Source organism: Microchirus variegatus (genome assembly GCF_963457635.1).
Source record: "Microchirus variegatus genome assembly, chromosome: 16".
NCBI classification, from domain to species: domain Eukaryota; kingdom Metazoa; phylum Chordata; class Actinopteri; order Pleuronectiformes; family Soleidae; genus Microchirus; species Microchirus variegatus.
Window position 1 is genome coordinate 6551708 of NC_139817.1, and position 24928 is coordinate 6576635.

Here is a 24928-nt window from a genome sequence, read left to right on the forward strand (position 1 = left end):
CCATCCATCCATCCCCATCCATCCATGCCTACCCACCCATCTATACCTACCTACTATCCCTCTCTCCTTCCCTTGTGTGTATGTGTGTTGGGGAGGACTGAAACATTTATTTTCCTCTGCTTTCCATCCTTCCACCCTTACCTACTATCATCCGTCCTTACCTAGCTACTATCCATCCATCCATCATCCCTACCCATGATCCATCCATCCATCCATCCATCCATCCATACATCCATGCCTACCTACTATCCCTCCCTCCTTCCCTTGTGTGTGTGTGTGTGTGTGTGTGTGTGATGGGGAGGACTGAAACATTTATTTTCCTCTGCTCTCATAATGAATCTCAGATGAGACATCCTCGTCCACAGGGGTGTATCTGTTAGCCCGAGCGTGGAGATCATATAGATTTTCATTGAGTGTTTCATTAATCATTCAAACAAGTCAGTGGCACGTTGTGCGAGCAATAAACTAATAAAAACGCGCTCTAAAAATAAAATGAATTGTGTACTATTCAAACCTTCCTCTCTCTCACACACACACACACAAACACAAACACCTTCCCTCCTTCGTTGTATTATGGAATGTGGGTGAAGTAAAACTAAGGTTATACTGGATGAAACGGCAAAATTATTGTACGGCAAAATTTCTGTAGATCACTTATTTCTCTCTTCTCGTCTTTCTTTCCTGTCTGCAGGTTCCAGTTTCTAGTTGAATAACATGGAATAAAAGGCAAAGGTTCAACGTCTTCAACCTTGACCGCGGCGTTGTGATGCAAGGACACCTGGAGCCTCCACACTCCCTTTATGAGGCTCTTACTGAACAAGGATTTAAGTAGAATTCAGCAGAACCCGACCCTCTGACTCATCTTTGACTCTTTTCACTTCTCGTAGCCGTCTCTTCTTCACCAAACATTTGCAAACATGCGTCCCTCCCTGGCCACCGCAGTCCTTCCCCCCAGGACACGTTCGCACAATCCTCCCAATCTGCCTGTGGTCGGCCGCGAGCACCTGTCCGCTCCGCGCAGGCGCAGCCCCCACCTGCGGCACACCCTCAGCCCGGAGAACCTGCGGACCCTGGCGGAGAGGGGCGGGGCCGCGGTCGACACCGCCTCCGTGTCCAGCGGTCCAATAGGACTTCCGCGGGCCAACAGCGACACAGACCTGGTGACGTCCCAGAGCCGCTCGTCGCTAACGGCGTCCACTCTGGAGTTCACGCTGAACCGTGGTCAGAACCTCATCATATCCTGGGACATTAAAGAGGAAGTGGATGCTACAGACTGGATCGGACTCTACCACATAGGTCAGATATGCATGGTTTTTTTTTGTCTTGTGTCCTTCTGCTTGTGCTGCGTCAGGGAAAAATCCTACTTTTTTGTTGAAGGAGACACAGTTTTGTCTGTTTGTCTGTCTTTGGATGTAGATGGTGGAAGAATGGATGTAGATTGAAACTGTTTGGTTTGGCCAAGATCGTATAAAAACGGAATGGTTTAGTGTGGAAAAATATTCGATTGCTGACTTTCATACATTTGCAGTTACAATGCTCTCTGTCCTGACGTCCTAAGTGTTCCACACGTGGGCTGTCGCAGTGACAGAATTCACCCTCTGTGATTTGGAGGAGCTTAAATATTCAGTGCCGGTGTCACTGCTGCTGGTGCCGAGGACTGTTCATCTACAACAGCTGACACTCTGGCACCACGTCCTCCATCCGTCCTCCATCCCTGTGAAACTGTGAGGCCTTATCCACACTGAAGCAGAACTTTCCTTATTATGATAGTTTTCTTTTTCGCTCTTAAAAAGTCTATTCACTCCACACTCCAACTTGAGTGCCCTGCAAAAGAGAATAATACAGAGAATAAGGCAGAATAATAACAACAACAACAAGCACGTAAAGTTACACACTGCAGCTTTTAAACCCTTTGTGACTTGTGCGTGGCTCAGGTTCAAATCTCAATGTATGATCTGAATCAGCGGAAACACAAACGAAACAATGTTCTTGTATTTAATTCTCTCTCTCCGTGTCTCCGCTGCTGAAAAACATCTTAGCGCTGAGCTATTTTGGCTCTGACGTGACCCTACCTGTCCTCAAAGCTTATCAGCTGATCCTGGTGTTTTATTATTGGAAGCTGGGAGAGTAGAGAGTCTTGTGCAGGTGCTTCCATCTCTGAGTCAATACTGAAACGGGAGCTGATGAGACTTTACACAGCCCTGGAGGCTGAGTCGACATCAAAACTGCGCCGCCTCCGTGTACGATTACACACACACACGCAGGTCTCTGTGACTCTGCAGGGTGGTCGCGATGCTAATCCTGCTTAGGGACGGGAATTTGACAGGGGTGCAGATGCATTGACCTGTGTGCTGATGATGGCTCTCTGCGTCAAAGTGTCTCAAAGTGTCTGGCAGATTTGTCCATCCTGGTGAAAAGCAATACAGCAGTAACCGTGCGTGCCGCTGCCGCCACATTTGGGTGTAAGAGTGTGTGAATTAATCCGCCTCTGTGTTTACAGAGGGATGGAGGTGTTGTTGTGACGTCACCGCAGTTTCTGTGACTCAAAGCAGCCTCTTAAGTCAGCATTATTTCACCGTGTTCCTTACAAAAGTGAAGCATCTGCTACCAACCCCCGTTTTCACAGAAGTGACCTTCCCACAGAAAAACTAAACTGCGCTCTAGAATTACATCCTGTAAGGAATTTATTTTGCTCCCTCCAGATCAGGTTTGTTTTTGACGTATTGCAATAGTTGGGTGGTTTGCAAATATTTGAGGTAGTGATGGTGGTCATGTGACAACGTTAGTGTGAGGTTGCAAATTGGGATTTAAGGGGGATTAACTGAACATTTTCAAAGTTGGTAGGGAACATATAGTTGGTAAAAAAATAAAAAAAAACATAATCTTGGCTAAAATAACCACATTTGATGTGAATCCAGTTGAGGGGACCGTACCTATGTTCCCCGGGTCCTATGTTCCCCGGGTCCTATGTTCCCCGCTTTGTATGTGACCGGGGAACATAGGACCCTTTCTCTTACCCTAACCCTAACCCTACCCTTTTTCAAAAAAAGGGTCCTATGTTCCCCTATCACATAGAAAGTGGGGAACATAGGACCTTTTTTGGGAAAACGGGGAACATAGGACCCGGGGAACATAGGTACGACCCCCAGTTGGGAATAATATGCTATTCCTCAATCACAGGGACATAGCACACAAGTTACTGCAGGGCTATTGAGGCCACAACACAGATATTGAAGCCACAAATTTAGCAAACGACTTAAGAAAGTAAGTTTTGATGATGCTTGATTTATGGTGTTAAAGTTTAACCAGCAACTATTAAAACAAAATGTATTTCTAGCTTACTTGTAAACCGGATATGCTAAACGTAAGTTAGCTAGCATGATTTCAAGAAAGAAGCTAGCTTATCTTGGTGCTAGCTACCAGAGGTGGAAAAAGTACTAAAATATTGTACTCAAGTAAAAGTACCAATACTTTGATGAAATATTACTCACGTAGAAGTAAAAGTAGTCATCCGAAAATGTACTCAAGTAGAAGTAAAAAAGTAGTTCATTTGAAATGTACTTTAAGTAAAAGTTAATAGTAGTAATAGTACAATACTTATATACAAAATCCTGATTTTAAAATGTACTTAAAAAATACAAAATACACGAAAGTATTCAATACAGTAACTTGAGTATATGTATTCCGGTACTTTCTGTACTTTTTGTATAATGTTTTGAAGACCTTTACATTAGTATAGCTAACTCGCTACATATGTGCATTTTTGTGTCATCTTACGTAACAGAAAAATGCCACGTACGCCATGCAGCGCGTTAACGTATTTCACACCAGCTAAAGTCTTTGTTTCTGTCTAAATATTGTGCAAAGATATATGTGAACAATGCTACAAAAATGCAGCAGCATATTGCAAAGTGCCCAACATTTCCCCAGAGCTTAACAAATGCAGCTGACAAGAGTTCCACTACAGGCAAATTACTGGAAATTTTCTGGGAATTTCCGGCTCCTTTGCAACCTTAGAGGTGACCCATCACGATGTGTTTTAAAGCCACTATAAGGACAAAAAAAAAAGAAAGAGAGATCCCCCTGCACAGCTAAAAATAGTATGAAATAACGCACTTGAAAAACCATGAGTGAGCATTGTGTTTTGCCCTTGGCTTCCTCAGTTTTACTCAGCTCAGTTTGGCAACTTGGCTTAAGTGCAAGTTACGGTCCTGAACAAAAGGTCTCATTTGGTTATTGCCGGGTTCAGTTAATCCCTAACACGACAGGATAATTTGGCCAGATAATCTGTTCAAACCAGCCTGAAATCAGAAGACACAAATGGTTGTTGGAAGGGCCAGATCGGCACCTAAATATGGCCAATTATTCTCTAGTGTGGGGCTTAACTGGATTCTAAAAAGTCTCCTTGACAGGCCACTCTTCAGTTATTTTGTATATATATATGTGTTAATTATTATGTTAATTGAACTTGTTACCATTTTCCTGACCTCCAGGTCCTGACTTGTCTGGATTACTTTGAAGCGTTGACGTTGTGTCGCTGTGAGGGTGACAGATGCTGGGGCCGGTCGAGGTGTCAGGTCACTTCGTTATCGATCATGAAGCTCATTATCTGCTCCGGGGTCTTATACTCCTGAGGGGCTGCCACTTTCCTTGACTAAGCAGACACTCAATGATAAGCAACCTACCCTCACCTCTAATACACACACACACACACACACAGATATACTGTACAGTTCACTCAGAACTTTTCCTCCGTGCTTCATTAATCTGAGCAGAGAAGTGCTACTTCCAGCGGAATTCCCCCTCCCTGTTTTTTAGGAAGTTGCGTGTTTGTCCTTCTGGTCAGAGGTCAGAGGAAAGTTATTTTGGGAACGGATTTGACTGATTAAAGACGGAGAGCGCAGACTAAACATACTTAAAGGTGGAACTGATGCAGTTTGTCCCCCCCCCCCCCCCCAGCAGTGTTGTCTGTCTGTGTTGTTTGGTTGTGAAATCATGTCAACACGACAAGAATAATGATTTGACTATCTCCAGAATGAGCACGCCCACAGAGCTAACAAACTGTTTACTGTTTTTTTGTTCCCCCTCCAGACGAAACCAGTCCCTCGAATGTGTGGGACTGTAAGAACAGAGGGGTGAATGGGACCCAGAAAGGTCAGATAGTTTGGCGGCTCGAGGCCGGGCCCTACTTTATGGAGCGTAAGTTACTTTATGATACAATTCTTTCCATTCCATTACTTGGCTCTGTCTCTGTTTTTGCTCTGTGAAAATATTTTTTTTTTCAGATAAATTTTTCAGAGTGTGTAGGTTTTTCCGGGCAACAAGAATAGCTTCATATAAGCTTTTTAACAGCTCTTCTTATTTGTAAGAATCACAATCAGGCGCCACCTTATAATGAGACTTCCCGAATAATGAGTTATACATAGTGTGTATGATAAGTTCTTAACTCTCAACTGTTTCCCCCACACAGCTGAGACCAAGATCTGTTTCAAATACTATCACGGAGTGAGTGGAGCACTGAGAGCCACGACGCCCTGCATCACCGTGAAGAATCCAGCAGTCCTGGTCTGTCTGTGTTTCTGTGTGTCTGCGTTTACTCATATTTATGTCTTTGTGATATTTTTGTTCAGCTTTGTCACGATTAAGACTTGGTTTTTGGGTTGGCATTGGGTTTAGGTTAGGGTTGCGGTTAGGGTTAGGGTCTCATTTAAGAAATCCCACTGTTTTTCCTTAAATTATGTTTTTTTGAGGTGTGGATACATGAGGCAACACAAAAACAAAACAGATTTCCGCCAATTAACACATAATACATTCTAGAACCTGCTTACGTCTCAATCCCCAACTTTACCCACACCGTAGAGGTGTTGCTGTTCTACTGCTACGGGGATACATTTGTGTGTGTGGTTCCTGGAAATACAGTGTCTTCTTCCTCCTGTAGCCAACAGCGTGACAGTGTTTTTGCCCTGTGTCTCAGGTGGAAGGGCTGACAGAGCAGGTGGGCGTCGAACATCCTCGGAAGCTGATCAGTTTCACTCTGACGGGTGAGTTTAGAAGTTAAGAAAAGCTAAAAGTGAGCTTTGAAAGCAGTCATAGAACACCCTATGATGTTGGGGTTTGTTTTCCTGGCAAAGCACGAAGTAGAAGAATGTTATCAAAGGAATATCTTCTCCTGTTGTTGCAGATTTGCGAGCCACGGGCCTGAAAAAGGGCATGTTTTTTAACCCAGACCCCTATCTGAAGATGTCCATCCACCCGGGGAAGAGGAGCGTCTTCCCCATCTTCAGTCATCACGGACAGGAACGACGATCGGCCATCATCGCGAATACCATTAACCCTGTCTGGCACGGAGAGGTGCTTTTCACACAGACACACACACATTCATCCAATATCAGTCACAAACATACCACAATCTTGTTCCTGTTTCAAAGTAAAAGCACACTAGCTTTTCACTCCCCATGATTCTTCAAAAACGTGACAGATTTGGAGCTGCTGCTGCTGGGTATTAAGTGTGAAATATCACCAGACACGATTTAAGTGCCTAGCCAATCACAGTCCCATTTTCCAAACATGCAGTAGAGTGTGCAAAAACTCCAGCCCCTGCCTGTCAGAGACAGCAGCTCAAATACAAAGAGGAAAACATCATCGATCACCAAAGACAAGGAAAAGGAGCAAAAACCAACATCATGAAACATGGCAGGGATCACAGACTTGCACTGCTGCGATAATAAATCCAGAGGTCGACCTGTAAGGCTGCTTTCATGCATCATCATTCCCCCCCGTGTCACTTAGAATGTGTTTTCATGATGGGACGTATGAGACACTGTCTCGGAGAGTGTATGTATTTTTCTTTCTCTTTCTGCAGAAATACACGTTCGTAGCACTTATGACAGACATCCTGTACATCGAGGTGAAGGACAAGTTCGCCAAAAGTCGACCCATCATCAAGCGCTTCCTCGGACAGCTCACCATCCCTGTGCAGAGACTTATTGAAAAGATACCAGGGTGGGTTTTTTTTTTTTTTTTTTTTTTTTTTATTTCTCAGTATTTAATAGTCTTTATTTCCTTATCTGATATTTTATCCAATCCTAACCTCAAACTAACCACAATTCAAGCCTTAAACTCAACCAGTTCCTCAGTAATGAGGTTCTGCCTCATTAGGCCCAGGTTTTGGTTTCCATGTGGACGATTTTACTCATTCTGGTTTCCTCTGTCCAGTGTCCAGCCCGTGACTTTCTCTCTGTGTCGGCGGCTGCCTACTGAACATGTCAGTGGTCAGCTGCAGTTCAAGGTGGAGCTCACCTCCACTGGACCTGACGGTAAATCTGACTTTAAACCAACTATTCTTTGCATTTTTAGTTTAAAAAAACACAAACATTTTCTTTTCATTCTCTGCTTCTTCACTGCAGGTGCTTCTCCTGATTCGATCATTGGCATTTCGTCGTTAAACGGAGCACCAGGGACACCGTCAGACGATGAGGACCTGCCGCATCACCTTCCAGGGCTGGTATCATCCCCGGGCCCCTCGCCTACTGGTTCCCAGGGCTCCCAGGGCACGAGTGAAGGCGGGGCCACGGCCTGCCCAGAAAAGGAGCTGCCTTTTGTCAGAGCTCAAGCGAGATTTGTGGAGCCTGGAAGCTTTTCGGGGCACGAAATGCTCCAAAGGTCATTCAGCGAGGGTCTGGATGCTATCGAGGCCCCAAAGGGCCCTGGCGAAAGACCCCTGGGTGCTGCTTCGCCCAGATTGCGCTCCAGTTTCCCCACACACACGAGGCTCAGCGCCATGTTGCACATCGATTCAGACGAGGACGAGGACCGGTCGGGGGCCTTTGATTTCATTCCAGTGCCGCTGTCGCCGCTGCTGATAAACGGTGCGCCGCCGGATGTCGTCGACCCAGATGACGACGACCTGTTCCCCGAGCTTCACCTGCACCTGCAGCAGCTCAGGCCATCCGTGGTCGACGAGGAGCCCGAGGAGATGACGGAAGACCTGGCCCTCGGGGTCGAGATGGTGCCAGGTCTGGATCTGGACGACATGTTAGAGCCGGATGTTTTTTCCGAGGTGGACGAGGAGACTCCGTTCACAGAGGCGAACGCTTTGCTCGAGGGCGTGGAGGTGCCCGAAGATGGAAGGATGCCTGGTGAGGAGCTGTCGTCGGAGATGGATACCGGCTCCATGGCAACGGCTCCACAGACGGTCTTTTCATCGTCGGAGAGCTGCCCGGTCACACTGGCAACTGCTGTGGTGAGTCCTTTAATGTGTCTGGACGTCATGAAGCATTAACAAACTTGAGTTATTTTCCAATTGATAAAGGCACCGACTCTAGCCGGCACATTGCCGTCACATATAAAATGTAAATCTTCTGAGGGTGGAAGTTTGTGTAGAACTCTGTGCTGCACTGTGCAGCCAAGAATGGAACACTTCGCTGATTTCCGCTCTTTTGGATACTATTGCCCTCTGAGAGTGTCTGCACTCTCACGTTTTTTAGGGACAAAGTGGAGCTCCGCGAGACAACAATTCCAGTGTCATTGTGACGTAACAATGAGTGCAGAAGTCAGCGTCGCTTGTTTTATCTCCTGTACTTGGACTGAGTCATCTTTTTTCACACTTTGCCTACTCATAGGGCCTCCAGAGTCCCAAATATAAGTAATAAAATGATTTTAAAAGTTGATTTTGTATAATATGTCTCCTTTAAGGAGCAGTACAGTCATTTGTACGGCTCATAATGACTCATAATAACTCATAATAATGTTGGAATATCATCATTCTACTTTCAATATATGGAATCAAACACTTCATTGCAGATGATTCTACATATTTTCTGACTCAAGACAAAATCTCAAGAACAGTCAATTCTTGTCAAATGTCTCTCAGCTTTTCGTCTCTCTGTTGCCTTGGTGACGGAGCCAGTGTTGCACATACTCTCTCTCTGAGCATGACTTGCACAACAACCATGTGCACAGTATATGAATAACCTCTTGATCTTCATTTGTATCACCCATTGTCATTTCCTTTGTGGGCTATTTTCTAGGAAGCGGAAGAGGGAGCGGAGACGGCCATAGATCCAGGGGGACATCCAGTGTCTAGCCTCCCAACAACCACCACCACCACCCAAGACGATGAAGGAGGAGGAGGAGGAGGTGGAGGTGGAGGACAAGTCGCCGCTGTCGCTGAATCGGAGGGAGAAGCTCCTCCGACCAGCGAGCAAGTGGAGGTGGTCGTTGAGGAGGTCGGCGTGAGGAGGCTCAGCCTGCAGGCTGCAGGAGGCATGGTGGTAGAACAGGAAGGGGCGGAGATGAAGCCACCAGAGGAGGCGGCGGCGGCAGCAGCAGCGTCTGGGGATTCAGAGCAAGCGACCACAGAAACAGATGGAGAGGAAGGTACGCCCGTTCCCCTGTAGAAATATTTAACTATAACTCAATGTGTCTCCATATGCGCTAAGACTTCTCTGTGTCTGTGTTCAGGTGCTCATGTCAATGGCCATCCTGTACGTTCTCTTCCCTCTGTACGTCAAGATATCCACCGATACCAGCGTGTGGACGAGCCTCTGCCCCCCAGTGAGTGTGTGTGTGTCTCTGCATGCATGCAAGCATCGTGTTTGTCCATTAGCAATTGACATTTTGTGCATAATTGTTCTTCCCCTCCCGCCTCCCCCCACCACCCCACCGATGCATTTGACATAAACTGTGTATGTTGGGTTCGTTGCTTCTCAGACTGGGAGGCTCGCATCGACAGCCACGGCAGGATCTTCTTCGTGGACCACGTGAACCGGACCACGACGTGGCAGCGTCCCACCGGACCTCCTGCCCCACAGGGTCTGACCCGCTCCAACTCCATTCAGCAGATGGAGCAACTCAACCGCAGGTCTGATTTATTATTGTTATTGTTATTATTATTATTACCTTTAATTAAGAACTGTTGTGCCGTCGTGATGTTTCAGATGTATTCAGTCGTTTGATGCCACTAAATCTTACACACTGGACGTTTAATATAGATAATACTGTATTTATGTGTATATATATATAGATGTACTCTCACACACTGGTCTGAAGGAAATGTAACGTTTATTCCTGTTTTAAAACATGTCTGGGCTGCGATTTCCAAGTAACATAACCAGGTTTCTGTCTAAATGAATGTGGGAAAGAGACATAACTTCACTTTCAAAGGTGTCAGACATATAAAAGGTAAATTTATAGAGTCAGCGGTCAAATCTGATTTAAAGAAAAAAAAAAAAAAAAAAAAATGCTTTAAAACCTCAGTGTCCATTTTTCAAATTTCGACTTCATGACACCGACCCACAATCACCTTTGGCTCCTCCCACCACAGCGGTTTGAGTGGAGAGATTTACGTCGCCCTGTCTAAACGCTATATATCCTCCTCCTTCATGCTTATTTGAAGGAGCCCATCCATCACTTCACAAATCATCGCAAAATCCTCCGTGTGCACATGTTTATTTCCTGGTGTGGCTTGTGTTTTAATGCTCAAGACTCCTGGGAAGAAGTAGGGTTTGTTCCATGCTTATGAATCTGGTTTACTGTACACTCCCGTTCAAAAGTTTGGGGTCTCTACATTGTTAATGTGGTAAACGACTATTCTTGCTGCAAACGTCTGGCTTTTAATGGATTGTACATAGGTGTATAGAGGCCCATTTCCAGTGTTCTAATGGTACATTGTGTTTGCTAATCGCGTTAAAACGCTATTGGATGATTAGAAAACCCTTGAAAACCCTTGTGCAATGATGTTGGCACAGCTGAAAACAGTTTTATTTTGAATAAAAATCATTATTTCTAATCTTGTCAATGTCTTGACTATTTTTTAATTCATTTTGCAACTCTTTTGATGAATAAAAGTGTGACTTTTAATGTGAAACACAAAATAATTGTATAGGTGACCCCAAACTTCTGAGCGGTAGTGTATATGTGGGTTTGTCTTCTATTTGAGGTCCATTTGAACTCTTTTATTTTGACATATCAAAGTCTTTTAGTGTCACATCCAGTAGAAACAAAACAAGTATACATGACAAGAAAGCAAACACAACAGGTCATTTACGAGGTCTCTTTACTCTGACCGACAGATACCAGAGCATCAGGAGGACCATCACCAACAGCGATCGGGCGGAGGAAGCCTCGGTCGATCTGCTCCCCGAAACAGACAGCGAACTGATACCCCACTCCATTTCTGGTGAGTTAAAAATAAGACTACGCTAATAATCTGTTTAACACCATTTGCAAACAAGATTATATTCATCAGTCAGTTCGCATCCACAGCAAACCTGGACTACTTTTTTTCCCCAGACATGACTCAGAATAGCTGTGTTGATCAACACAAATGTGTGAAGTGGACTTTACGCACATACTATCTTTCCTGCCAGCTGCCTCCTGCAAAGCCTGTGTGTAATGTCCGATAGAGCTTGTGTGTGTGCGCTAATGGATTTAAAACCTCGTGAATCTGACTCAGCAGAATGTAAATGGCTGGGCATGTCATTTTCACACATTAATAGAACATTCGTGTACATGCATATCTGTCACGCTTGATGGAGGATGAAGGAGGGAAGTTAGTGTAGAGTTTCTGACATGAACAGCTTCATAATGGTGTCCACCATAATGAATAAATGTGATTTGATTGCTATTGTATGTGCTGGAGTATTCACATAATGTGATTCGATTGGCTGGTGCGTTCGCTGTCACTTGGAAAGTTGAACGTTTCTCAGCTTAGTTCAGCAACAACATACACTACCGTTCAAAAGTTTGGGGTCACCGAAACAATTTTTTTCCATTAAAAGTCACACTTTTATTCATCAAAAGCGTTGCAAAATGAATAGAAAGATTAGAAATAATGATTTTTATAATAAATAATAACTTTGCTTTGGTCAAAGAACCAGCAAAACTGTTTCCAGCTGTGCTAACATCATTGCACAAGGGGTTTCAAGGGTTTTCTAATCATCCAATAGCATTCTAACGCGATTAGCAAACACAATGTACTATTAGAACGGAAATGTAAATGGGCCTCTATACGACATTTGCAGCTAGAATAGTCGTTTACCACTTTAACAATGTATAGAGTGTATTTCTGATTCATTTATGTTATATTCATTGAAAGGAAAGTGCTTTTCCTTCATAAATAAGGACATTTCTAAGTGACCCCAAACTTTTGAACGATAGTGTCATTTTGTGGCCCTAATCCTCTTGTGTACCTTTGTTCCAAGGCTTAACTGATGTGTGTGTGTGTGTGTGTGTCGATTGTGTTGCAGAATACCGGCGAGAGAGCGCCGTCGCTCACACCAGCGGCCGCTCGCGTCTCTCTCTGCTGCTCCAGTCGCCCAGCGCCAAGTTCCTGTGCAGCCCCGACTTCTTCACCGTGCTGCATTCAAACCCTGTCAGTCTGACACACCTCACTACTACCACTGTTGCCTTTGACCTTTGACCCCTGCACCTCTTATTTTCCTCTGGCTTCTGGCCAGAATCTCTTTCATGGCAGACACACAAGAGTAAACTAAAAATTGAATAATGGCTGAGTTCCATTTAGCTTTTTTTTAATCCGTTTCTGGGTCCATGCTTTGTGATCGTGGTGCCTTCAAATGTACTCTACTCTTTTCTAATCCCTTGACCCCTCTGCCCTCTCTGACCAGAGTGCCTACCGCATGTTTACGAGCAACACCTGCCTGAAGCACATGATCAGCAAGGTGCGCCGGGACGCTCATTATTTCGAGCGCTACCAGCACAACCGCGACCTCGTCACCTTCCTCAACATGTTCTCCAACAAGCAGCTGGAGCTTCCTCGAGGTTGGGAAATGAAGCACGACCACACTGGGAAGGTGCGCGTGTCTGCTAAATCTTTTTTAAGTCGATCGTCCGGGGTTCATCGAGAGAATGTGTGTTTTTAGCTCACAGGGACCCAGGAGCTGCAGATTTTGCTGCTGCCTCGTTTGATAAGTTTGTGTCACCTAAGTAAATCCGAATTAATGATTTAAAACACTGAAGTCACATAATAAGAAATTTAATTTTAAGGATGGATGCAGTGGTGGATTAGCAGCTTCTTTGTGCTGCTATGTAAAATCACTTATTCTCTCTGTGAGCTTTGGTGCAGGAGAAAAAGTACTTTGGTTTTTTTTTTTTTAAATAATTAATTGCTTACCAACATATATAAGTAGCATACTAGCCCTTTATTAGTTATCACTAACACCTTATTCTACCTCTATTACGACATGAATTAAGATTTTTCCTACATAACGTGTTAATACATGCTTAATTTACTAATAAAGGGCTAGTATGCGAACTATATGCATGTTTGTAAGCACCTAGTTCATGGTGAATATGTGTTTAATCATTCAAAATGAGCTTGGAGCAAATGTAACATACAACCAATTATTTTAAGTACTTTGGCAGTGGAAAAGTTGGTGTAACGAGTACTTGATGGACAGTAACTCCAAGTCCATGACTACTTCTAGTCCAAAGGCCAGTAGCCAATCAGCAGGCAGCTTCCTGAGGGATTTGTGTGAGAGATTTTGATTTTGTGGTTCATTTTTGTTGTGTTGGTTTGCTTCTTAAAAAAGCAGTAGTAGGCACAAAAAGACCCGTCATCAGTGCCTTTGTGTCACTTCTTCATGAACTATCCCATGTGTGTTCAGTGATTACAGTCTCTGCTCACTCATGACGCTCAGCGTGACCTCACATAACTGTCACTATTTGGTTCTCCCTCAGCCCTTCTTTGTGGACCACAACTGTCGCTCCACGACCTTCATCGATCCACGGCTGCCGCTCCAGAGTTCGCGCTCGACCGGGCTGCTGGCCCACCGCCAGCACCTGAGCCGCCAACGCAGCCACAGTGCTGGGGAGGTGAGAGAAACTACCCCGGCACTCGTCACCTGGAGTCAACTCTGAAAAACAACAACAACACTGCAGTGTTTATAAAGGGCAGCGTGGAGGAGAGGAATGCTCAGTGACTCTCTGCAGTGTTAGCACAGATGGGATGTTAATGATGCTGGGGGTCCTGTGGTGAAGCCGTCAAGTAGAACATCAGTGCTGCTGGTGATGCAGCAGTACACAGTTAACGCTGCCGTCAGTGAAAATCTGCCTTTAATAGCTCGGTTTCCTGACAGCTGTCGCTTACGTAATGTAACAAAATACAGTGGTTCTCAAACTATGGTACGTGTACCACCGGAGTTTCCTCTCACATACCTGGATATACCAGGGTAGGTGATCAGAGTGGAGCTGAGGAGTTTTCACCAGAGTGTGTAGAAAATGAAACATATAATAGTAAATTAAATACAGTCACTTTATCTCTCGCTCCATCTCGATCTAATTTCACTTTACCAGTGTGTGAAGTATATGTGAGGAAGAGGAGGAAAATATAGTATAGTATATTGAAATGTATAGTATAGTCTTTTATAATACAGTATATTGTAGAATAGTTTAGTGTATAGTATAGTATTATATTATGTAGTATAGTTTAGTGTATTATAATATTATGTATTATAGTATACTGCAGTATAATATTTTATAGTACAGTATATTGTAGTATAGTTTAGTGTATTGTATGGTATAGTACAGTATAATATTGCACAGTATAGTACAGTAAAGTATAGCATGGTACAGTACAGCATAGTATACTACAGTACAGCATAGTATGCTACAATACAGTACAACATAGTATATTACAACGCAGTGCAGTGCAGTACAGCATAGTACAATAAAGTATAGTACAGTACAGAACAGCATAGTACAGTACAGTATAGCATAGCACAGTATAGCATAGTACAGTATAGTACAGTAAAGTATAGCACAGTACAGTATAGTACAGTACAGTGCAGCATAGTACAGTACAGTATAGTACAACAGTATAGTATAGCATAGTACAGTACAGTATAGTAAAGCATAGTACAGTACAGTACAACATAGTACCATACAGTATAGTATAGTACAGTATAACGGGTGTAGCTGAGTCACTTTGTGGTGTTCTCAGAACCAGGATGCGACCTGATGCCTCTCTTTGTCACAGGTCGTGGATGACACTCGCCAAACCAACCCACCCGTCATGCCCCGCCCCTCCAGCACCTTCAGCGGCTCCAGTCGGAGTCAGTACCACGATGTCGTTCCTGTGGGTGAGTCCGGCACAATCACACGCTCACACTCGCACCATGAAGTGTGTGTGTGTGTTGTGATCACGCCGCACAATTCTCATTCTCATCCTCTTTCGCTCCTCCGCCAGCCTACAATGACAAGATAGTGGCGTTTCTACGGCAACCCAACATCTTCGAGATCCTGCAGGAGAGGCAGCCCGAGCTCGCCAGGAACAATTCGCTCAAGTATGTCCTCCTTAAGTGTCTCTCTGTCTTTGTCTCCCCCCCGCCCGTCCTCTCGAGCCTTGTTCACCTTCATCGCCTCCATTATCGTCATCATCAGTCAACCTGAACACACAGTTAACCTTTAACCCTGATGGATTGTGCCAGTTTACCCCTGACGTGTGACTAGTGCTGTGTGTGACATGTGCTTGTATGTGTGCCTTTGTGGGGACGTATTTGCTGTTTGTGGGTTAAGACCTGGTCGTCAATGCAGTGTCCTGACAAGAATAGTATTTGTGTGTGTGTGTGTGTGTTTGCAGGGAGAAGGTGCAGTTCATTCGTACCGAGGGAGTGAACGGGCTGGCTCGTCTCTCCAGCGACGCCGACCTTGTCATGCTGCTGAGGTCAGTCCTGTGCATGTGTCTCCGATTGGCGACTTGCACCTCAACGGCGCCACGTTCGACACAATCCGGCTTAATCCCGGCTTTTTAAAACTGTTGTTTCTTTAGCTTATTCGAGGAGGAGGTGATGTCATTCGTGCCGCCGTTACTGCACCCGGGTTACTGCCTCTCCTCCCCTCAGAGCTCCCCCGGTAAGTCTGACTCTCTGTCTCGCTTTGTTGACAACTTTATTAAATTCTTGCCTGTTATGAAATGCCACATATTCTGTTTTATTATTAAACAAACAAAGCGATGTCACAGTATCTTATTATACTGTATATAACATGGCCTGATGAAACACACATACCATATTCCCATTTTCCCTGGCAATAAACCTCTATATTCCCAACCAGAAGTAAGTCTTCCTTCTTATAAGAATCTATTCATCCATCCATTTTCTACCACTTAATCCTCCACTTGGATAATCCCAGCTGTCATAAGGCAACAACCAATCACTCTGACATTCACACCTGAGGTCAGTTTAGAGTTTCCAGTCGACCTAATCCCCAATTTACATGTTTTTGGATTGTTGGAAGAAGCTGGAATATATACACGCTCGCCATCTCACCTTCATTTGACCATACTAGTGCAGTCCCCGTAGGAAGTATGTGTTACTTCAGTTACGGTCATGCATCATAAGGAACGTAAATGCTAACATAATACAAACACTGTGCAACCTCATCAGGCACAACAGAATTTTTTAAAATAAATTTTCGATTAGCATTAGCGTAGCTAGCTGTTTGCGACTGTCAGCCGTATTATGTTAGCCGTACGCTAATGCTAATTGTAGCATCACTAGCTTACCTTTGGAAACATGTTTGCAAAATAGCCGGCAGACGCGCTGCCTGGTGTAGCGTGCTGGCGTAGTGTGATAAATGAGCGAAAATTAAAATTACTCAAAAAAACGTGAGAATCAAGGATAAATCAAGGATAATTATGTCAAAAAGCTATCGTGAAATACACTGAATTGAAACTTTAATTTTGTTTAAAGATCAAATTACAAGAATAAACTGCACCCATTTAGCATCTTCAAAATACCTGCATATAAAGGAGCAAAAATGTGTTTACTTTATATAAAATAATAGTATAATCTTAAATGAGATGATTCACTTCAAGTGGTTATCCCCTTATAAATTAATTTCCTTTTCTTGTCGTTCTCTCGCTCCGTCTCAGGCACCCAGAGAGCCAACGCCCGAGCTCCTGCTCCCTACAAGCGAGATTTCGAGGCCAAGTTGAGGAACTTCTATCGCAAGCTGGAGACGAAGGGATACGGTCAGGGACCAGGGAAAGTCAAGTACGCCTCATTTACCGCTGCTCTCTCAACCCTAGTGTTGTGTATACGCTGTATAATTATCTGTGTGTGTGTTCCCAGGTTGATCATACGCAGGGACCACCTTCTCGAAGACGCCTTTAACCAGATCATGTGTTACTCGCGTAAAGACCTGCAGAGGAGCAAACTCTATGTCAGCTTTGTGGGCGAGGACGGGTGAGCTTCATTTCCCTATCGAGTGTGCAAAGTGTGTGTTATCCCTCTACCCCCTGCTACTGATTTAATGTAGCGAATGCAAATCAGCATTACTGTAATCTCCACGGCGCATAATGACACGCGCTTTGGTTACATCACAGGTGAATGAGCAGCTGGCTCTTTATTAAGATGATTGACGGCATCCGTGTTGGTTTTACAGATGGTGTTTTTTTTTTGTTGCAGACTGGACTACAGTGGACCCTCCAGAGAGTTCTTCTTCCTGGTGTCCAGGGAACTCTTCAACCCGTACTACGGCCTGTTTGAGTATTCAGCCAACGACACGTACACAGTCCAGATCAGCCCCATGTCTGCTTTTGTGGACAACCACCATGAGTGGTAAGGTTATTATATTATTATTATTATATTATTTTTCGAGGCGGCTTTATAGTCTATACACATCTATCTTTTTTTCAACCTAAACACTTATTTACTTGACTGTTTTTGATATTAGTAGATTTATTTTGCATTGTATACATGTTTTATTGTGTGAAATATGCATCATTCCATGTCAAAACAAAGGACTTTTACTTTGAAATCTGTGAAATATCATCATGGATATCTTAATTGCGATATCACAGTGGACTTGTTGGAATGGAACTTTTAAGATTTAAGTTTGACTCCCTTTGCGATACACAGTCGATAATACGATATAGCGATTCTTCGATAATCAATATGCTACGATATCGGTCTAAGTGAAGAAAACAAAACGTTAACGTTGAAAGTTTAGAGTGCAGGGTTTCACTATTTGTTCACAAGAACAAAGTGCATAAAGTTTATGTTTTGAACTTCGATAATGTAGCTGGCAGGGACTGTTTACTTTAAAGAGCCTTCATTTGTTAATTAAAATATCAATATTTGCCCTGGTTTATCGATTATCGTATTGCACGAGGAAGCACGACGATATATCACCAAGTCTATGGTACCCTGTGCGGGCTACATCAGCTGGTTTCATGTATTTACCTGCATTTCCCTGTTCCGTGTCCTAGGTTTCGCTTCAGCGGGCGGATCCTGGGCCTCGCTCTCGTCCATCAGTATCTGCTGGACGCCTTCTTCACCCGGCCTTTCTACAAGGGGCTTCTTCGCATGTACGTACCTTTAGTCGAGTGTTATATTAGACGCTAGATGCTTGCAATCATAAAGGGCCGTTATTCTCTGTTATGCATTAAATCAAACCGAAAATGATTTTATTTGCATTAAAAAATGGTCCCTTACAACTGCATATCTTGACTAATAATAAATAATTATAGCAATATAAGGCCCAATTTGCAATACTAGTAGTTTTCATAGCAATCATGACATCTAATGCCAGTAAGCTACCTCACTGTTATCTTTATTTCTTATCATGAAAATGGAGCCTTTTTTTTTACCCAAAATTGTGCTTTCTTAGGAAGTGAATCCACATCAGTCATAGACACGTTGACCTACTTTCTTCCATCTGGCTTTTTCTGCTACTGCCTGTGTTTACTGTTGCGCTCCCCCCAGTGATCACAACATACACATTCGTATACAGAACATCCTGAACTCCGAGCTTTCAGGAAACGGGTCGTGTCGTGAGTAATGCGGGTAGTAGACCACGTAGACCACGCGTCCTCACACCGGAGGCTTGGTAACGGCACACAAAGGCAGAGTGTGACATCACTCTCTGCTCTCAACATCATTATTACTCTACTTGATATTAACCCTTGGTAAATCGCTGTGGGAACAATACAAAACTCCTTATATGGACATCCTGGGAATGTGTGAGTCAAAGGTCTGATTAATTTAATATTACGTTAGCGCTAACTGCAGAAGTCACATGAAATCAGGTGTGTATAACGAATGAATTATGAATAATGAAACTACTAATTCACTGTCTCCATGGCAACACTATACATTCCGTGCACGCTACCCATATGACGATGTGAACAGCCGTATCAAAACATCCAAAAATAAATTAACATTTGAATCCAAATCCTTTCCACTTCAGTCTGTGAGTTAAGGAGTGAACAAAGAACAGCAAAGACTGTTTTATATTCAAATAGATAAAAGGAATATACTGATACTGGTCATAACCTGATATTAATATTAAAAATATGTGTATATAAATCAGATTTTGTCCCACTAAGTGTCTCAACCCCCTCATATCTACACATCTCTAGGGATACATATTTATGTTTATGTTATATTTGACTTGTCTGTCTCTTATTCGTCATTTAATTGATCTGCAGCCTCCCTCTTTACAATCAGCCATGGTTTATGAGCAGGACAGCTGGTCAATGAGGTCGCTGACATCTGTAATCTCTGTGTGTGTGTGTGTGTGTGTGTGTGTGTTAAACCTCTGACCTTTTCCGTGCAGTCCGTGTGACCTGAGTGACCTGGAGTTCCTGGACGAGGAGTTCCACCAGAGCCTTCAGTGGATGAAGGACAACGACATTGAAGACATGCTGGACCTCACCTTCACTGTCAACGAGGAGGTTTTTGGACAGGTAGGAGGAGACGTTGTTTTACTTGTTAAAGGTATAGTCCACCTTTTTTTTGAAGCATGCTTGTTATTGAGTTATTGACACATGAGCCTCTATTTACATGAGAAAGTCTGGGATCTGACACTAGAAATATAGCTATCAGCATGGACTGAATAAAAAAAATAAAGAAAAAGATAAAATTTACAACTGCTTCAGTCTATCATATGTTAAGAATAGATTCTACATTTGTTCCTCATTGTTTTTCCAGCTGTTTAATCAATGCAAATGGCAGGTTTCTATCTCCCATTCAAAAGCCCATAGAGAAAACTATCAATTTTATCTCACAGGGACAAGAGAGTTGTTGGTCTACTGCTGCCTTGTTTGATGCGTTTGTGTCACTCGGGTTAATCTGAGTTAAGTATTTCAAACATCGAAGTCATGAAATAACACATTTGAACTTAATGTCAACTTAAATCTAAAGACACAAGTGGATCAATTACACCTGTGTGCCTTCATGTTAAATATAAGATTTTCTCTATGGAGTTTGGTGCAGGACGAGACAAAACTGTCAAATGGCAAATATATTGAGGTGCAGCAGGTTTTATTAGATGAGCTGTCAATATCTCACTGAACCACACACCCCCCCCCCCCCCCCCACATCTTCTTCTGCGTTTGCGCAGATTACAGAGCGAGAGCTGAAGCCGGGCGGGGCTGGTATCCCCGTGTCCGAGAAGAACAAGAAGGAGTATATCGAGCGAATGGTCAAGTGGCGTATCGAGAGAGGAGTGGCTCAGCAGACGGAGAGCCTGGTCCGAGGCTTCTATGAGGTACGGCAGCGCACGTCTGAACTCCTAGTGTCTTTTCTTTCATATATTGTGGAGAAAGAATACTCCAAAACATCACCAAATATGTTCTGTAATCTACTATTGTAATCCAGGGAAACTCAAGAGATACTCAAAAGATACAAATGGATTAGATTAAGTACTCACTGTACCACTGAGCTTACTTCTAAAACTTAATTCTAATCACTTAAGTACAGTAAATGTCATATACTTTAAGACTTTTTTACTTAAGTAATATTATTAAAAAAAGTGACTTCAACTTCTACTTAAGTCAAGATTTAGACCTTTAAGGTACTTTATACAAGACTGGCACTGCACACACTGGTGCTCTTAGTAAATCACCTGTCAAATGTGATTTACAGACAGATTTTCCTTACAGATTATTGAAAAAGAATCCAAAATTAGCCGTAATAACCAGTCAAAACATTACTTTGTCCACTGCTGTGTGAGCTTATAGTTTATAGTCCCCAGTTCACTAAACAAATTGAACCACTTGCTTTATTTGGTGTAAATAAAGTGATGGAAAACTTTGTCCTCAGCTGTGTTTGTCCGTGTGCCGTCTCCGTGTTTTCACACCGCAGAGCTCTGCCCGTGGCTGTGTTTCCTCAGAGCTCTGCGACGACGCCTCAGACATACTAATATGTGTGGGAGGACTGTGATAAATGACTGCATATGTCTTTCTTTTTTTTTCCGTTTGCTCATCTGTGCGTGTTTCTGAGGTGGTGGATGTGCGGCTGGTGTCGGTGTTCGATGCCAGGGAGCTGGAGCTGGTGATTGCAGGCACTGCAGAGATCGACCTGGCAGACTGGAGGAACAACACAGAATACAGAGGAGGTAGATAGAGCTGGACGTGTAGAGAGCACTCACAAGGGCTTATTCGCCTTTTTTCAACCAGATTTAAAAAAAATTAAATACAGTAGGTGACAGCTGATCCACTACAGGAGCTTTTGGGTAAACGAAAATGAGTTTTGCTTCATTAACTTCTTCCCATACCCTCTTTTTGGAGTCCCTGCTCGAAAATGACATGCCCAAACTAAATAGAGTAAATCGCTGCAGTTACAAGCTCTATGTGGATTATCTTGGTATCAAAATAAAGATAACACTTGTGAGATTCCACCAGTTTCACTGTAGATGCCACTGGAACACAGCATAAATGAAGGATTTTTTTCCTCTCGCCTAAAATACTCTTGCATTTTAAAGCAAATATCACCTTTAAAATATGCAGTAGGAGCTTAAAAAGGCACGGAGGTCATGTAACAACATGTGGACATGAGCTGTGCAAAGTCTGATGCTGCTGAATTGAAGCAGATTAAAATTACAGAGGTTTTAGTAAAGAGATGTCTCTGCGTTCTCTCGTTTGGCATAGTTTGGCACCGGGATCTGTCCTCAAAGCATGCTGGGAAGTGTAGTTCTTCATTAGTAGTGGTTTTGTTCTCACGTTGTAGACTTAGACTTAGTTACAGTAGTTTCCTGTCGGAAATCGCAGTGGCAAACACACTCTAGCATAGACTTTATCTTTGAACTATGACTTTAACAGGCCCAGATTCTTGATTTTGACAAATATTCTGAATTTCTAATTTAAACTTCATATTAGCTTTTACTTTAATGTATTTACAACGAGCACTGGGAACTTACCGGAAAGTTACTGCTACTTAATTATTGTAATATATATATATATATATATATGGTGTGTAGTACTCAGTGTCCAGAGCGTTTATAAGAGATTATATTAAAGGGCTTTTTAAGGGTCTGGCCAAATGCAGTTGAAAAGCCGCCAGCAGCTGGAAGAGAACTGGACCTGACAGTGAGGCCATGACTCAGTGTGAGACTCTTTTAATAGAGGGATCGACTGAGACGGACGAAACAACTCCAGCCATTAAACATTAAACAGCAGAGACCATTCAAACATCACAGAGGAGGAGGGAGGAGAGGAGAAGGAAGACGAGATGCAGATCTTATTTGTTATGCATCTGACTCATGCACCATCACCATCCAGCCTTCTTCCCTCAGGTTACCATGACAACCACATAGTGATTCGCTGGTTCTGGGCAGCTGTGGAGAGATTCAACAATGAGCAGAGGCTGAGGCTGCTGCAGGTAAGGGCACGTGGGCGACTGACCGACCACCGTACACTGGGGCGCCCCCCTGTGGAGGCTGGGTGCACCACATACGCACACACAATTCCACAATCTGTATCTGTGTTTATATGCTTTAAAGGCACAGTATGTAAGACGTAGTGACATATAATGGTGAGAGTGCAGCATGTAACAAATGGCTCTCTTTCTAGTTCATGTCAGGGAACTACGGTGGCCTTCATAGACCAGAAAGGATGTTGTTTTTCCTTGATTTACATTGTGAATTCTGCTTCAAAACTTTATTATACACTAAAATAAACACATTAGTCATTATTATATTCCATTTCTCAGTGTAAATCCTCCCAAAATGTGACCCACTGGACCTTTAACAAATGAAAAATGATGCTTTCTGTCTCCAGTTTGTAACAGGAACGTCCAGTATTCCATACGAGGGCTTTGCCTCTCTGCGGGGGAGTAATGGACCTCGCAGGTTCTGTGTGGAGAAATGGGGGAAAATCACCTCCTTACCCAGGTAGGATTATTGAATAAGTGCACTTTTATAAGCAACGGCTGTATAGCTATTATTGACCTGCCGGAGTTTGTTTGTTTGTCTGTCTGTTAGCAACATGACTCAAAAAGTCGATGACGGATTTGGATGAAATTTTCAGGAAATGTACGCAATGGGACCAGGAACAAGTGATTCAATTTTGGGCGTGATCCGTAGATGCTATTACTATTTTTATAGCTATTTTGTGGGGGGGCTAAGCTGCCTAGGCGGAGGTCTGCGCTCTCCGAGTGCTTTTCTAGTTACTATTATTACTGTTTATCTGTTGAAACATGTTTTCTTACTGTAAACAGGACAATAAACACTTGGGAATCTTGAAATTTGAACATTTGTCTGTAAATGAATGTTAATGCAGTAGTCAGCCCTCCAGATGAATTCAAAAATAAGATATTTTTTAACGTGTTTTTTTTGCTTTTCTTTCATAATGACAAAAATTAATAACAAAACAATTGTAAAAAGAGTCAAAGAGCAGTTTTAAGACTCTAGTAATCTTTTAAACCAACACATCTCTTAAATATGTGTACAATAAGAGGAACTCGTTCCACTGAAGGGACGTTGTATACGTACAGTAGAGTAGATGTTGTGGAGGATAAAGCGGTAGAAGATCATCGTCATCTCTTGTTTGTTTCCGTGTGTCTCCAACAGGGCTCACACTTGCTTTAATCGCCTGGACCTCCCTCCGTACCCGTCCTTCTCCATGCTCTACGAGAAGCTGGTCACCGCCGTGGAGGAAACGAGCACCTTCGGTTTGGAATAACCCCCCAGGTTTTAACTCCAGACGGAGAAGCACCTGGAAAAAAAACTAAAACTAATACCCTCAAATGGCAACTACCCACCCGTGGATAACACTTTTCTTTTCTTTTTTGGTCACCCAGCTCACTGGATTCATTTCCAATTCTCCGACTCTCTCTCTCTCTGACATTCCCGATCAAGAGAACACCTTCTGGATAACGGGGCGGAAATGAAAAGCTGTTTTCATGGTGTAACCTTTGTTCATTGAGCCACACGTGTGCTTTATCTCTGCAGTTCATGTCAGTCCTCCTTGGTTTTCTGAGTTTCCCGGCGTCTCCGGCCCTCCTCTCATTACATCCAACTTGCACCTCAGAGACAGCTGCTCCCCGTCTCCCTCCCTGGACCTCCAAACTGTGTCCTTCCTGCACTGAGGCTGCAGTCTTATAAACTGTAACACACACACAAATACACACACACATACACAACACAAAAGGCAGAACTTCTCCTTCCATGTTCTCACGCGGTCTCACTCGTGAATTATCTTATCGAGGTTTTTCCGGGGGATCTGGCAGGAGAAGTTCCAGAGAAGGTCCAGACTTTTTGGGTTCTCGCGTACAGTACAAACGTCCTCTGGAGATCGTCCAGAGGACGTGCACGGGCATATCAGTGTGTGTCTGAAAGCAGATGATTGATCCAGTGCGATGATGGCGGCAGCAGATTCTGGTCAGGACTGTTTGATTTTAGAACATCTCAGCGCTCCTTTATGAGCAGAAGGAGAAGATCTGCACACCTTAGAGTTCCTGTTCAAGTAGTTTTCTTGCCAGTGATGCTTCCTCAGATTATTGATAGATCCTGTCACCATAAATTAGGGTTGCTTTTACCGTAATGTTGAATTTATTTGGTCTTTCTGCCTCATTTGGGATCACCACAGCAGATTACATTTTCAGGATTGTTGATTCGTCAACAGGAATTTTACTCCAGATTGCTCATATTAATTTCTGTTTTTTTTTTAACAATAGCAAGGAGCAGA

General features: G+C 43.4%; 1 protein-coding gene across 1 annotated transcript; it reads left to right on the plus strand.

Annotated features, from left to right (window-relative positions):
* Positions 1–917: 917 nt before the first annotated feature.
* hecw2a (HECT, C2 and WW domain containing E3 ubiquitin protein ligase 2a) lies at positions 918–23923 on the plus strand (the record flags this gene model as incomplete). The annotated part of the gene is made up of 29 exons (XM_083902514.1): positions 918–1296; positions 5092–5199; positions 5471–5565; positions 5975–6041; positions 6182–6351; positions 6863–7002; positions 7216–7316; positions 7407–8242; positions 9030–9378; positions 9463–9555; positions 9712–9862; positions 11073–11179; positions 12249–12373; positions 12627–12812; positions 13699–13833; positions 14996–15098; positions 15206–15302; positions 15599–15682; positions 15788–15870; positions 16892–17012; positions 17091–17204; positions 17427–17579; positions 18230–18328; positions 19579–19708; positions 20365–20511; positions 21246–21360; positions 22537–22622; positions 23021–23133; positions 23812–23923. The coding sequence occupies 29 exons, from the start codon at positions 918–920 to the stop codon at positions 23921–23923; spliced, it is 4599 nt and encodes a 1532-aa protein (XP_083758640.1).
* Positions 23924–24928: the final 1005 nt, after the last annotated feature.